The sequence below is a fragment of the Trachypithecus francoisi genome, unplaced genomic scaffold (assembly GCF_009764315.1).
Source record: "Trachypithecus francoisi isolate TF-2019V2 unplaced genomic scaffold, Tfra_2.0 Lachesis_group4, whole genome shotgun sequence".
Classification (NCBI taxonomy): Eukaryota; Metazoa; Chordata; class Mammalia; order Primates; family Cercopithecidae; genus Trachypithecus; species Trachypithecus francoisi.
Window position 1 is genome coordinate 55,946,502 of NW_022681469.1, and position 14,955 is coordinate 55,961,456.

The window sequence follows — 14,955 nt, forward strand, 5'->3', positions numbered from 1 at the left end:
TGACACGGTATAAATCATGGAGGTAATGAATACCCATCCTAGAACAAAACACCCCTTCTTCTATTGTGGAAACTAGTACTCTTTCTTTGAGTCCAATTAAAGGTGATACCTGAATACTTTGCATACATCTTTCAGCAAATTTACAGACTCTAATTCATATCTAATTCAACAGAAAAGATTATTTTTTACTAGGATTTTCTTTGGAATTAACATGGCATTTTTTCAGTTTTATTCTTGCCTTGCCTAAGAATGCCTCTGATAAAAGTGACCATAGGCTTACTTAATTAAAAGGTGTTTAAAACAGCAGAGCCTCTCAGATAATTTTAATGATTTTAAAAGGTGGTATGGAAAGCGTTTTTATTTTAGCGTTTTAGAAGGCATTTCTGGAATACAGTTGGTTTAAGGAAACTCTGGAATATGTTAAATGATGAAATGTGTTGTGATAATAAAGCAAATACATCAGCTTATTTACTTTTACTGTTCTTGCTGTTAACTGATTTCCAAGATAAATCTTACAACAATGTTTGTCTTGACTATTATTATCATCTAATCATCTTTTTCATAGTGTTTCTTATGCAATAATTTGCTGGTTACTTTTTAAAGCATTTAACATTCTGTATCAAGTATAACATACATTAATCATTCACCCATTTCACAAATATTTACTGCATGGGTGCTTTATGTCAATTATCAAGTAAAATATTAAAAAAGAAATAGACCAAAATCCCTGTTTCTAGGGTACACATAACAAAGAAAAGAATATTTGCTGAGTTTATATCATATGCCAACAGGACCAAGGTAAGAAATGTGAGCACCTAAAGCAGGCTGACAATTAACACCCCGTCAGATTCATAATTCATAATGGTTTGTTGAATGATTATTAGCAGAGGCAGAGAGAACATCATGTTTTTATTAAGAAAACTTGTGTATCCTTTTTGCTGTTGTTCATAATCAAGGATCCATTAGTTGTGAACCAGGAAAAATCAGGAAATTCCTGATAAAACCCAAATAAAGCCATTTTAAATTTAAACAATAAAAAGTCACTCATTCTTGGTAGACAGCACTGCTGCATTCAGTTTTAGGAATGTAGATGGCTTCACATGCTTACACCAGATCACTGTTAGCTGGGCTGCTCTGAGGATTTCACCCATTACTGATGTAGGTGAGGGCTGTTGAGGAATTTTTCAATCTGCATTTCTCATTTGGCTTAACTCATAAAGTTATTTTCTCCTGAAATAAATTACATATTCCTGGAAATTAAAGTTAATCCTAAATGTGAGTTGGGAACTTTTGACACATTTGACACCTTATTGGTGATCCTTCTTGATACATAAATCAGTCCAATCAACTTCCCCTTACTTTAAAACTTTGTGATAATCCTGAGAAATTTGTCACTTCTTATTTTTACTAGACGAGCCATTCTTCTACATAGGGACAAAATAAAATGTGGTTTAATCTGCTATCTTCCCTCCCCAGATTCACTTCGTTGGTGATTTACAAGAGATATATAACTCTGCCAATGATAAATGTCTGCTTCTCTTTGGTATTACATATCCTGCAACTACCAAGTGTTTTTCACCAAAATTATTACTCTTTATTTCAATGCAAAATCATTTAGTGATGTTATTAAAAACACTTTAAGTAAAAGAATTCACACTACATGTGACTGAATACATACAATACCATGGACGAACAAATATTGTCAGATGAACGTAAACCCTTCATCCATTCATCCATCTCCATTTTAGGAGTTTGCTGAATCACTTTGGAAGAAAGCTAAGTTACTATTAACCATTCATTGATTTGCCATACTTAAAAGATTTCATCTGTATGTTCCTTCTCTTGCTAATAAAAAGTATACTTTGATCACAAATCAAGGTTAAACCATCTATTTGCTAGCCTTTAAGGACACATAGACTTTGTGATTACTGGATAATGAACATTAATACTGAAATTTGTTGTTTTCAAGGAGATAAAGTATTTATACATTTGACAGAAAAAAAAATTCTGTAGCTTAGGAATAAAAGATGTAACTATAAAAACAATTAGGGCAGTAAAGCTTTGAATAGCAAAACCATTGTGAAAACATACACCATCCTTTGCTTATTTTGCAATGACTTTGCCATAGTTGAAGTTGAGAGTTTAACAAAAATAATTACTTCTTGAAGTTATTCATTTCTCTTTTTTATGGGTTTTGAAGCATTTGAGATTTTTTCTTATTTTGATAAACATCAATATATATCCCCAAATTAGAATGCACTGTAAGTTTTATGCTTTTTAATCCCACCACTTTGAGACGGCAAGGTGGGAGGATTGTTTGAGCCCAGGAGTTGAAGATTAACCTGGGCAACATAGCGAGACCTTGTCTCAAAAAAAAAAAAGAAAAAAAAAGAGAGAAAAGAAAGTACTGTAATTTGCTGATATAAAGGGGTAAGAATTTTAAAGGGAAAATTGATTCCTTTGAAGAGCAAATTTACCAAACTCAGATCAACTCTTTTTCCCTCATATTCCACATATTTAGTTACCTTTCCTGAAGGGTGGCTTGGCACAGGCATACTGAATTACACAAGACTAACTTCAGATTGCTGATTAACGAATGCTCTTCCAGCTGTAAAACTGACAAGTCACTGACATACCAGACCTCATTGACAACGCAGTAGAAAATGGTGGAAAAAGCAGCCCACCCCTGGAGGTAAAGTGCATTGTCGTAGGTTTAAAAATGAACCAAATGGTATGATTCTTTATGTTAATCTATGAGCAAATTGATTCATGAAATCAAGAAATAGTAATATCCTTGGGAATTTAGGCATTATAGCAACTATATTAAAATACTTTTGTATTCCTTCTTTGTAAACTGGATGTCAATACATGGTAAGCAAATAATGGATTGAAAAATATAAATCAAATATAAATATAAATCAAAAATATAAATAGCTCTGATTCTTTCATATATTCAAATCATTATGTTCGATGCCTTATGAGGGATAATTTCTTTTTAGCTACTGATTCCTATTCCAGAAGCGTGAAATCTGTTTAGGTTGAGAGACTATAAGTATCTTAAGAGTGAATATCAATATATTGAAGTAATAGGTATTATTTCAAGTTATCCCTGTCCTCAGATAGGGAGTCTGTTGCCTAGAGTGATTAAAGAAGTTGCCCCAAGTCATTAAGCTCATAAGTGGCACCTGTGTTCTGTCACTGGTCTTTCTCCTTGCAGAGACTATACCTTAGCACTGCACGGCAGCACAATGCACGCTTAATTCTTTTTTTTTTTTTTTTTTTTTTTTTTTTTGAGACGGAGTCTCGCTCTGTCGCCCAGGCTGGAGTGCAGTGGCCGGATCTCGGCTCACTGCAAGCTCCGCCTCCCGGGTTCACGCCATTCTCCTGCCTCAGCCTCCCGAGTAGCTGGGACTACAGGCGCCCGCCACCTCGCCCGGCTAATTTTTGTATTTTTTAGTAGAGACGGGGTTTCACCGTGTTAGCCCGGATGGTCGCGATTTCCTGACCTCGTGATCCGCCCACCTCGGCCTCTCCAGAGTGCTGAGATTACAGGCATGAGCCACCGCCCCCGGCCCGCACGGTTAATTCTTAAATGCTTTGGGTATGTCCTGGCGCGGTGGCGCTCGCCTGTAATCCCAGCACTTTTGGAGGCCGAGGCGGGTGGATCACGAGGTCAGGAGATCTAGACCATCCTGGCTAACACGATGAAATCCTGTCTCTACTAAAAAAAATACAAAAAATTAGCCGGACGTGTTGGCGGGCGCCTGTACTCCCAACTACTCAGGAGGCTGAGTCTCACGAGAATGGCGACAACCCGGGAGGCTGAGCTTGCAGTCAGCCGAGATCGCGCCACTGCACCCCAGTCTGGGCGACAGAGCAAGACTCCGTCTCAAAAAAAAAAAAAGAAACAAAAAAAGAAACAAAACCTTTGAGCATACAGTTACTCTGTTGTTTAGTTAAGATGAAAATATCACAGGCTTTTAAAAAATCATAACAAATGCTTTTTCAAGCACTGAATATGATGATCATAATGAACTTTCTTCATTTTGGAGAATCTATAGAGCTTTTAAAATGATAAGTAATAACAGTCCAAAGGGATTTTAAAATTACTTAGTTAATAGGGGCTCTTGTTGGCAAGTTAGCCTTAGAGATCTATGCATCTCCCAAGAAGAAAATAAGTGCTTATTAGAAACGTGTTTAAGAAACTTGGTCTATTTTCCAAAGCAGTGAACAATGAGGATATTTTCTGAACTCTTATGAAAAAATATTTCTAATTATGTAAAATTAAGTGCAAATAGTACCAACAAAGTTAATAACACCATCGGTGTGATGGACCTTCCCCCAGAGAGAGCTGTAAATTACATAAAATAACAATTCTGTAAATGAATCAGGCTCGTCACCATATACCATAGCTCTCTGTATTCTTATTTAAAAATATATTGTGTGTGACAAATTGGAGGACCTGGTGGAATCTAAAAACGTTGGTCTTATAGCAGTAGAGAGTAGAGAGTAGAATGGGGATTACCAGGGGCTGGGTGGTTTGGGGAGTGGTTGAGGAGATGTTGGTCAAAAGATACAAAATTTCAGTTAGACAGGAGGGATAAGTTCAAGATATCTCTTACACAACATGGTGACTATAGTATTGAACTCTTGAAAGTGCTAAGAGAGTGGATGTGGATCTCACCACAAAAAGGATAACTATAGGAGGTAATGCATATATTAATTAGCTAGATTTAATACACAGCTTTACATACAGTTTTATCTGTCAATATAATTTTAAAAATTGGAGGACGTGACCTCTAGAGACTTAATTCTGAGTTACTGTGCTTTTAGCAATTTTGGAATATATAATATATATTTATATAGTAGAATATATATATTTCCATAGAAGATTTGAAATAAATGCTGTGATTCTGTGGGTAAACCACCATGAATTATTTGACAGCTCTAAATATGTTCAATAGGCTTCCCATATTGACATTAATCACACCCTGAGGAGAGCAGTGTAGACAGCTCATGGGATAAAGCAAGGGAGCCTGTGTTACTGCTGGTCACTTGGGCTTCTGCTCTTTCTTTTCCCCAAGATAAGACGCCAATATGCAGACCTTTAAAAATACTAACCATGCATCTCCTATAGGGTAGGATCGTTTTAGATTAAAATGTTATCTGAGAGTTCTAAGGGTTTGGAAAGAAAATGATGCAAATGATGTTTATCTGTGAGCACACATGTGTGTGTTGGGTATCCACGTATGTTTCAGGTTTTGGGCAGCAGCATGGCTGAGAACATCATCCAGTAATCTTATGGCTGTAGCATACAGGAAGATGCAAGCGGTCTTCATTAGAAGAAATATGACAAAGAGTAGAAAGGGGACTACAGTAAGCTGATAGAAGTCTAGGGGCTCCATCAATGGTAGACTGGATAAAGAAAACGTGGTACATATATACCATGGAATACTATGCAGCCATAAAAAAGAATGAGATCAGGTCCTTTGCAGGGATATGGATGGAGCTGGAGGCCATTATCCTTAGCAAACTAACCCAGCAACAGAAAATCAAATACCAAATGTTCTCACAGATAGGTGGGAGCTAAATGATGAGAACACATGGACACATAGAGAGGAACAACATACACTGGGGCCTATTGGAGGGTGGAGGGTGGGAGTAGGGAGAAGATCAGGAAGAATAACTAATGGGTACTAGGCTTAATACCTGGGTGATGAAGTAATCTGTACAACAAACCCCAATGACACAAGTTTACCTGTGTAACAAACCTGCACATGTACTCCTGAACTTAAAATAAATGTTAAAACATTTTTTTAAAAAAGATTAATTGAAACCTATAAAATGGAAGGAAGTTTAAAATTGAACAAATACTATGTACTAGGTGAAGAATAAATACATATGCAAATAAACATTTAATGTATCTTGTCTTAGATTTTATATTAAATAATAAAAAGTTGAAAAGAATTTGAGGGGCTCACAAAACACTGCAGGAGAAGGGGTCGAGAGAGAGAAATGGTATTTTCAAAGACAAATTGCAAGAATTTGCTGGCCAAGAGGCCAGAGTTCCAATGGAAATGACAAGAAGTTTGTCCAAAAGGAGGTTAACTAAAACAGCTTTCGTCTGAAGGGTTGGAGTAGAGATCAGAAGTCAGAGAAGACAATTCTTTAAAGATCAGGCCCTGGGCTGGGCGTGGTCGCTCACACCTGTAATCCCAGCACTTTAGGAAGCTGAGGCGGGAAGATCTCAATCAAGAGATCGAGACCATCCTGGTCAACATGGTGAAATCCCGTTTCTACTAAAAATACAAAAATTAGCTAGGCATGGTGGCACGCACCTGTAGTCCCAGCTACTCAGGAGGCTGAGGCAGGAGAATCCTTTGAACCCAGGAGGTGGAGGTTGCAGTGAGCCAGGATCGCAACATTGCACTCTAGCTTGGTGATGGAGAAAGACTCCATCTCAACAGAAAGAAAGAAAGAAACAAGAAAATTGGGCCCTGAAAACAGGCTCTTCCTCTGAAAAGAGACTGAAAACTACCATCATATTTTTGAACCAGGTTAATGAAATATTGCTGTAATGCTTAAAAGCAAAGACTCTACACTCAAACTGCCTGGGTTTTAATCCTGGCTTTACCACCAGTTGTGTGACATTTGTAAATCATGCAATAGTTCTGTGTCCCAGAAAAATGGATAAGAATATCTACTTTGTAGGGCCGTTGACAGGAATAATTGAGTTAATTTATGTAAAGCCCTACAACAGTGCCTAGGGGTAAATTTCAATTCATAATAGTTGTTAGAATAACAGTAGGTATATATACCAGCCACTGTTATTATTACTACTTCTACTTTTCCCAAGCAGGGTACCTCAGATAATGGCATTGAGCACATGGTATGCTGTGCTTCTCAAGCCAGCTTTTATTTGCTGAGCCCTTTCTTTAAACAAAATTAAATAATTAGAACATATAAAGCCTAGACAGTTTGGTTGAATTGGCTGGTGCCTGGAACACTGGCTGTTGCCCCTCCTTCTCTTGACTCTCATGGAGACCCCTAAGACATCACTGTGGAACACATCTGGAAAACTGCTGATGCAAGGAAAAGGATCCAAGGCCTCGAATCAAAGACATGAAATCAGATCTTATCTGCCATTAATGGGCTGTGTAACCTCCAGTAGGTTAATATCCTCCCTGGCCTCATATTCCTGATCCATATACTGTAAGAATTACACCAGATTTAGTAGTTTTCAAACTCTGCTCCCTTAAACCCTAAGAGTTCCAGAGAAGCACAACAGCAAGATTTGGGAAATAGGTAGTGTGGAGCCCCACAACTTCAAAAGCCGGGGCTCCTCTGTTTTAGTCATTCGAATTCCGTATTTGTTTGAAGAATGAGTACCACTGCTAAAGACGTTTTGACTAGCTGATCTTCAAGGTTCCTGCAGGTTCAGTTACTCTATCATTATCCTTTAGAAATTTATGAGATGTATTTATTGAACCAAAGTAGCAGAAGTAAGAATATTAATGAAGGCAACAAATAATAAATCTGAGGAAACTGAGTAATGGGGAAAACAGTGTGGACTCCTCATGAGATGCTGTAAAGTGACTAAGAGATGTTGGTATATCTGATATTTAGAGAAAAGGTGAAACCTCTGTTACCTGAATCTTATTTTGATAATTTGGCTGATCGTGATCATGGGAGCATAGGCTGGCACAATGACAACTAGGCTTGTGGACCAAGAAGAAATATTATGATAGGAATATTATATACTTACAACCAGAAGACAACTAAAACAAACAATTATTTAAACACTGCGTGTCGTAGGACTTTTCTTGGTGGTTAGTGATTTCAGAAAACGTGTCCCTTCCAAAGCAAATGTCACACTAAAATTCTACGTTGGTGATCACTGTGTTATTAGAAGTGTATGTAAACTCAGACACTCTTGGCTTGATGGGTTTGAACAGTGTATTTAAGTAAAAAAGTTACGGTGTTCCCTCTGGTCATAAAATCTGTACCGATTAGTGAGCCTCTAGGCCATGTTTATGGCTTGGATTGGCCCTATGTTTAGTTCTCCTCATTTTCAGCTTTCTGAAAGCAAAGGAAAACCTATAAACATATGTGAATATATAAAAAGAATGGTAGCATCTGTTTATGTGTAATTTTGATAATGATTAATATGCAACAACAAGGGCTGATACCCCTTATAGGCTTCACATATGGTGTGAGTTGAAGGCCACCCAATGATTTTTCTCTCCAATTATATGTCCCTTCCACCATTCAGAACACTCACTATTGTGCCATTGTATGTGTGTGTGTGCACGTGCACGTGTGCGTGTGTGTGTGTGTGAAGGTATAATACTTTCACTGCTGAAATATGTTAGCTTGAAGTGATATCACCCATTAACACTTCAACATGGATTAATTTATCAGATTACTTTCAGAGAGTTGGTTCCAGGGGTATTGACACTGGGGTCTACTTACAATTCAGTCAGGATGGAATTCAGAAAGGTCTGCAGAAGGGAGGGGAAATATGCATCCACACACGGACCAGAGTGAGGAATGTTGGGAGCCAGGAAGCCCTACTGGGCCCAGCAAACGACAAGATGTTGACCAAAGGAAGGGTGCACATATCAAGGGGGAATACATAGCCTAAACTTGGTCCTGTCGTGAGCTAGTACAGTGCCTTGTACATAATCCATCTTCAGCAGATGATAGTTAAATTATTTTTGCCCTAGGATGGTTTTGGCTAAAACTAAAGTTAAGATTTCATGTTAATTATTTTGTTATTAAAAAAGGATTTGTACATGGCTTATTTTCTAAAATCAAGTTTCTTAAAGAGACATGATTTTCTGTTTTAAATTTAACACATTTTGCGCCAGCAAGATTCTTTTTAAGGGAAAACCCTTCATATATAAAGCATAATTATTCCTTCAATAGGACATTTTTTATTATAGCCATTGAATAACACATCTGCTGCAAGGATGTTATTTTTTTTTTCATCAATCCATGTGCACAGCTCTGATTAGAAGAGGTAAAAGATACACATTGCCTTCAAATAGTGAATCTCCTTCATATGATTTTATTTTGTTATGACAGATTTTATTATGAAAGCTTTGAATAGCCCTCTTTTTAAGAAAATACTTTTTAAAAATGTAATTCTCTGTCTCTGTATGTTACAGTGACTATTGATTTCAGAAAAAAAGTACCTTAAGAGCATCTTTCTCCAGTATTAATATCAGTATTGCTCCACAAAACATTTTATATCAAGGTCTCCTGAAGAAGAAATTTTAATAAGCCTCCTCTCCATCCTTTTTATTCTATAGGCTTTATTCACATCCGCTGTTTTCAGAACAAGCTCACAACTGTTACAATATCTTTATATAGTAAAACCTGAAGACAGTCCTCAACCGAGGTGTCTTGGTTTAAGCTTTCACGCCATTGTTATTTATATCACTGTTCTGATGTACTCATTAAAAATATCATATCCACACAATAAAGCTTAAGAATAAGCTTTTAAAAAAAGTTTTAAAAATACATTTTCACCAGGCATATTCCAAGATTTGAATTAACCCTTTCCTGTTTGTTTCCAGGGCTACAGCAACACACCGAGGCCAGGTTATTTTCAAAGATGCTTTAGCCCAGCAGTTGTGTGAACAAGGAGGTAAGAGTCATATTTGATTTGTTTGTGTTACGTCCAAACTATTCATGATAGGTCCTATGTTCCATACCAAGTAAGCATTTCATTATGATGACTTAATCATAATGCTTTAAAAATTTAAGTATTGACCCTTCATATCACTAATACTTATTTATTTAGTAATTACTAACAAAGATCTATAGACTTCTGAAGATACTAAGTGTGAGCAAAAGAAAATTTATTTTCAGAATTTTTTTCTAATGAATTACCTTTAGTTATTCTGGAAGTACAAATCTTAGTCGTAATTGTTAAATTCCACAGAATGTGCTTGCTTAATTTACCACTTAAATGTCTTGTCAGCTTTGTTGAAAATGTTTCTGATTATTGCTTTTAACATTTGATCATATTATACACGATTTTGTGTACAGTATCTATGGGTCTGTTTCAACTGTGTGCACTATTAATTTCAGACTTGTGTGGCTAGACATTGTATCAATTTAGATTAAATTTTACATACTGTCAGATGTGTATGACCGGGATGCACACACATGCACACACAAACACAACACAATGAAAAAGTTAAAACCAGGATCCACACTCCGATGCTCATTTGTTCCCCCTGTCCGTTGAGTTTCCACCCTACCTTGTGTTTCCATTATAGCATTTACCACTTCAGAGAGAATTTTTCTCTGAAAAGGGGTGGGTGTTGCCCTAGACAGACTGAGCTTCTCAAGTATGGGGACAATGCCTTAAGGGGCTTTGGTTCCCCAGATGCTGACATAGAGCTTACCATTTAAGTCATTCTAAAAATCTTCATAGATTGAATACAAGTTTGTCTCAGCCGTACATACATTCCTTGATTTCAGCATCTTGATAATGAAAACATTTGATGTCGGTCTTGGTAAATGTCATGCCATTTTCATTGTTTATTGTAAGTATAGTATTAATTTTTGTTTAAAATGACATTTGGGGGAAATTTGTTAACTTTTAGAATTATATTAATGAATTTAAAGGAAATTTTTATTAATTATCTCTTTGCTAAAGAATATCTGATGGGCTTTGGAGAGAAATGAGGAAAAATTATATTGGTTTTTGAGATACCTAAGAAAATACCATATATTATTATATATATCACAATATGACTTTATCTAAGTAACATGATGCTTAATGATTATTAATGGCAAAATCCTGATTGTTTACACACATAGTCCTTGAATTATAAAACTTCATTCTAGTTATAGTTTCAAACATACTATCAGTATTCCTGGGTTTCACAGATTTTTATCCTGTGACTTTTGAGAATACAGATACTAAATTGTGCCTTTGTAGGTAGGCTCGAGAATTCGATCATAATACAAATCTTCTTCCAGACTATGAAATTGCTCACATTATTGAAAACATAGAATACCACATAGCGGTGAGCATTAATATCCTGGAAAATTTATAGTGTCAGAAAAAGAAATGTCTAATTTTATTAACACTTACCATTGTCTACAAACTAATTTCTTTTAAGCCTTAAATTTTTTAGTCTTTTCTGTTATAAATGAATTATTGGGATTGGGAGGAGGCAAATTATTCTTTTCATTTAAAATGAAAAGAAAAAGCCGAGAAAAACCAATGGGAAAACCCTCTCAACCAGTGAGGAAAAGAAAAATGCCTTCTATCATAGTATTACACATGGGCATGATTTAAACGATGGTAGATGTGCATGTTATTAAAAATGCTGTACAGCCCAGGACCAGAAGAAAAACTCTGAGCTTTTCAATAGCATCTAACTCATTGAAATTATATCAATCTATCCAAGATAAAGTGAAAAATAATGCTAACAAGAGTGCAAGAGTGATGGCTTTCTACTGTCAGGAAATAATAAGGAAAATAATTAGTGCTATAAACTATATATTTATTCTGGCCTTATCTATTTTTAATTAAAACATTAATTGTCTCCTCAAATAAAGTAACATTTTATCATGTAATCATTTTTATATATTGGATAAGGAATATCTAATGTATTTATTAGAGGAAAAACAATTGCAGTCACCATACATCACAGCATCATGCCTTTCCATTTTAACACGCTCAGTATATTTGTTGATTTTAATTAAACAATTCAAGCAAAGTGAACTTTTTCCTGTGGATCCTGAGGATATCTGTTATTACAAGACTGTACTGCTTGCTAAACATATTGAAAAAGTAAAAGGATTAGAAAATGTACTCGTTATGTCTTAGAGAGTCTGTAATCCTAATCCCTTTTCTTATAAAACATTAGTTGAAACTCTTTTTTTCTTTTTCTTTTTCTTTTTTTAATTTTTTTATTTTTGAGACAAAGTCTCGCTCTGTCACCCAGGCTGGAGTGCAGCAACGCAATCTTGGCTAACCACAACCTCCGCCTCCCGGGTTCAAGCAATTCTCCTGCCTCAGCCTCCTGAGGAGCTGGGATTGCAGGTGCATGCCACTGCACCCGGCTAATTTTTGTATTTTTAGTAGAGACAGGGTTTCACAATGTTGGCCAGGCTAGTCTTGAACTTCTGACCTCAGGTAATCCGCCAGCCTCAGCCTCCCAAAGTGCTAGAATTACAAGCATGAGCCACCACGCCCGGCTGAAAGTCATTATTCTGCAAAAGTGTATACAACACCCGCAAGACCTCTGTCCTAGCTCACAGTGCTAAATATGGAATGAAAGTGAAAACGACCCATTTCTTGTTCTTGAGGAACTCACAGGCTAAGATAAAAATGACAGATCTATAGATCACAGAGGTAGCTAAGTTTGCTTGAAGGTGTTAGGAAAGGCATCCCAGGAAGTCAGACCTGAATGGCCAGTGATGTTTAAGAATAAAGGAGAGGAGGCCAGGCGCAGTGGCTCATGCCTGTAATCCCAGCACTTTGGGAGGCTGAGGCGGGCAGATCACTTGAAGTCAGGAGTTTGAGACCAGTCTGGCCAACATGGTGAAACCCTGTCTCTACTAAAAATACAAAAATTAGCTGGGCGTGGTGGCACAGGCCTGTAATCCCAGCTACTTGGGAGGCTGAGGTAGGAGAATGGCTTGAACCTGGGAGGCGGAGGTTGCAGTGAGCCAAGATCGTACCACTATACTCCAGCCTGAGTGACAGTGAGACTCTGTCTCAAAAAAAAAAAAAAAAAAGGAGAGGAGAACCATCTATCTCCTCCTTCCCATTCTCACTGACCCACTTTACATCAGGGCCCAGCAGTGCCTCCTTTGGGAACTGCCAAATATCCTCCTTCATGATTTTTCTGCTCTTATTTTCATGGTGCCTTTACAGAGCTGCTATAATGAGCTTTCTAAAATGGAAATATGCTTCTTTCATTTGCCTGCTTAAAACCCTTCACTATGTCAATTGGAAGCAATAGTTTATCTTCATAGTAAAATTCCTACTGCTTATCACACATGGAAGGAAAATCCCTTACAGTCTGGCTTCAGTTTGTCTCTCCTACCTCATTTCTTGTCATCCTCTCATTTTTACCTTAAAACTCCCTGAATGCACCTCACTGTATCAACCTGGTGCTATCTGCACCCTATACTCTCCCAGTTTTCCTTGCCTGGGCTATCCTTTTACGTTCTTTTGTTCTGTCTAACTCGGGCTCTCAGACCCTGCTTACGGTATTACTCCCTCCCTCTGGAGAAAATATCTCTGATTCCCTCCCTCTTCCCCTCAAGCTGGTCTAGACAGCCCTCATACATAACTCTCTACAGAATTCTCAAGGCACGTTAAATAGGAACACTGTCAACACTGTTATGTGCAGACACCACTCCAAGCACTCTACAAACTCATCTAATCTTCACAGCAACCCTCTGAAAAAGAAACTATTATTATCTACACTTTGAAGATGAGGAAACAAAGGCACAGGGAGAGCAACTACTTGTGCATGCATTCATTCATTTGACAACTGTTTATTGCATGTTGTCATAAGAACATCATCACAATGCCTTGTCTGCCATGAGATACATGCTCCTTGAGGGTAAGGGCAGTGCTTTTTTCCTACGGAATTGCTAAAGCTTCTCACAATATCTGATGCACAGTATGTACCTCATAAATGTTTGTCAAATGAATGAGCAAACAATTAAACTACAATAGTCTGATAGATAAGAAAGAGGAGGCTAGCCAGTAATTCATTACAGCTAAACCATGAGACCTGGAAAGGTAAGTGGAAAAGATCATGCAGGGCCTTCTGTTAATGCTCAGGGACTTAGGCATTCTGCAGGCTGTGGGAAGGAAGCAGGAGAATGATAGAACAAGTAAAGAAAACCTAATGGGGGTTGGGGGTGGAATGTGTTGCAGAGTTGTTGACAGATTAAAGGCAGACGATGGACAGCAGACAAGGGAAGACAGATTATTGTGAAACGAGAACTAAATGCTGGGCAGTTTAAAGTTGAGGCTTTGAAAAAACATGATCATTATACATTATATGTATTATTGTGATTAGATCTTGGAGGCCAGAAAGAAGGGGGTATGTTAGAGAGACCTAGAGAAGGTATGGGGGTATGGGTGAGGACAGGGAGGAAATCTGGGGCTACTCTGTCACTTCTGGCCTTGGTGACTGGGTGGACATTGATGCCAGGAACAGAGAAGAAATGAAGAAAATGTTAGAGGTGTTTGGAAGAAAAGATAATCAATTGCACTTCCACATGTTGGCTGTGAGGGAGTTGCAGAGTTCTCCAGCAGCCTGCTGAGATGTCTGGTTGTAAAATACATGTACCAGCATATTAAAAATTATTGAAAATTGTTCATGGATTTTCATGTAAGCTGTAAGGAGTCCCCTTAATGTTCTTGGAACATAGAACAGGTTTAGAGATTTTTAAAATATATCTCTGAGGTTCCAAGTAATCGTAAACACATCCCCATCTGAGTTCTGCTGTCATGTCATGGTGCAGACAAGGAGTTAGAGTTTTTCCATCTTTAGTCTGGGGTGCAGGGTTGGCTGGGCTGTATACCCTCAGTTGTTTTGAAAGTAAAAGATGCTTAGGTTAATTCACTAGCTATAAAACAAAAAAAACTGAAATTATTCAATACTTAGTACTAAACAAAAATTACTTAATGCTTACCATGTGCCAGACTCTGTTCTAGGCTAGGTCTTGGAATATGCCAATAAACAGAGCAAAGATCTCTGCTGCCATGAAGCCTACATTGCAGTGAAGAGGAGACAGACAGTAAATATGAGACATAAGAAATGACTAAATGTGGTACCATGTTAGAAGGTGGCAGGTGTTGTAGGGGGAAGTAGACCACTAAAATATAGCAGGTAAAGAGCGTACAGTTGGGTGGAGGGGAAAGAGGCTGATTGCAATTTGGCAGGTAAGGCAGGTAGACTC

General features: G+C 37.4%; 1 protein-coding gene across 2 annotated transcripts in view; it reads left to right on the top strand.

Annotated features, from left to right (window-relative positions):
• The window catches only part of RELN (reelin), a 517,743-nt gene that overhangs the window by 197,583 nt on the left and 305,205 nt on the right, over positions 1-14,955 (top strand). For both annotated transcript variants that reach the window (XM_033192854.1, XM_033192856.1), the window contains exon 4: positions 9,582-9,652. In XM_033192854.1, coding sequence (XP_033048745.1) covers positions 9,582-9,652 — 71 coding nt within the window. The remainder of the gene's footprint in view (positions 1-9,581; positions 9,653-14,955) is intronic.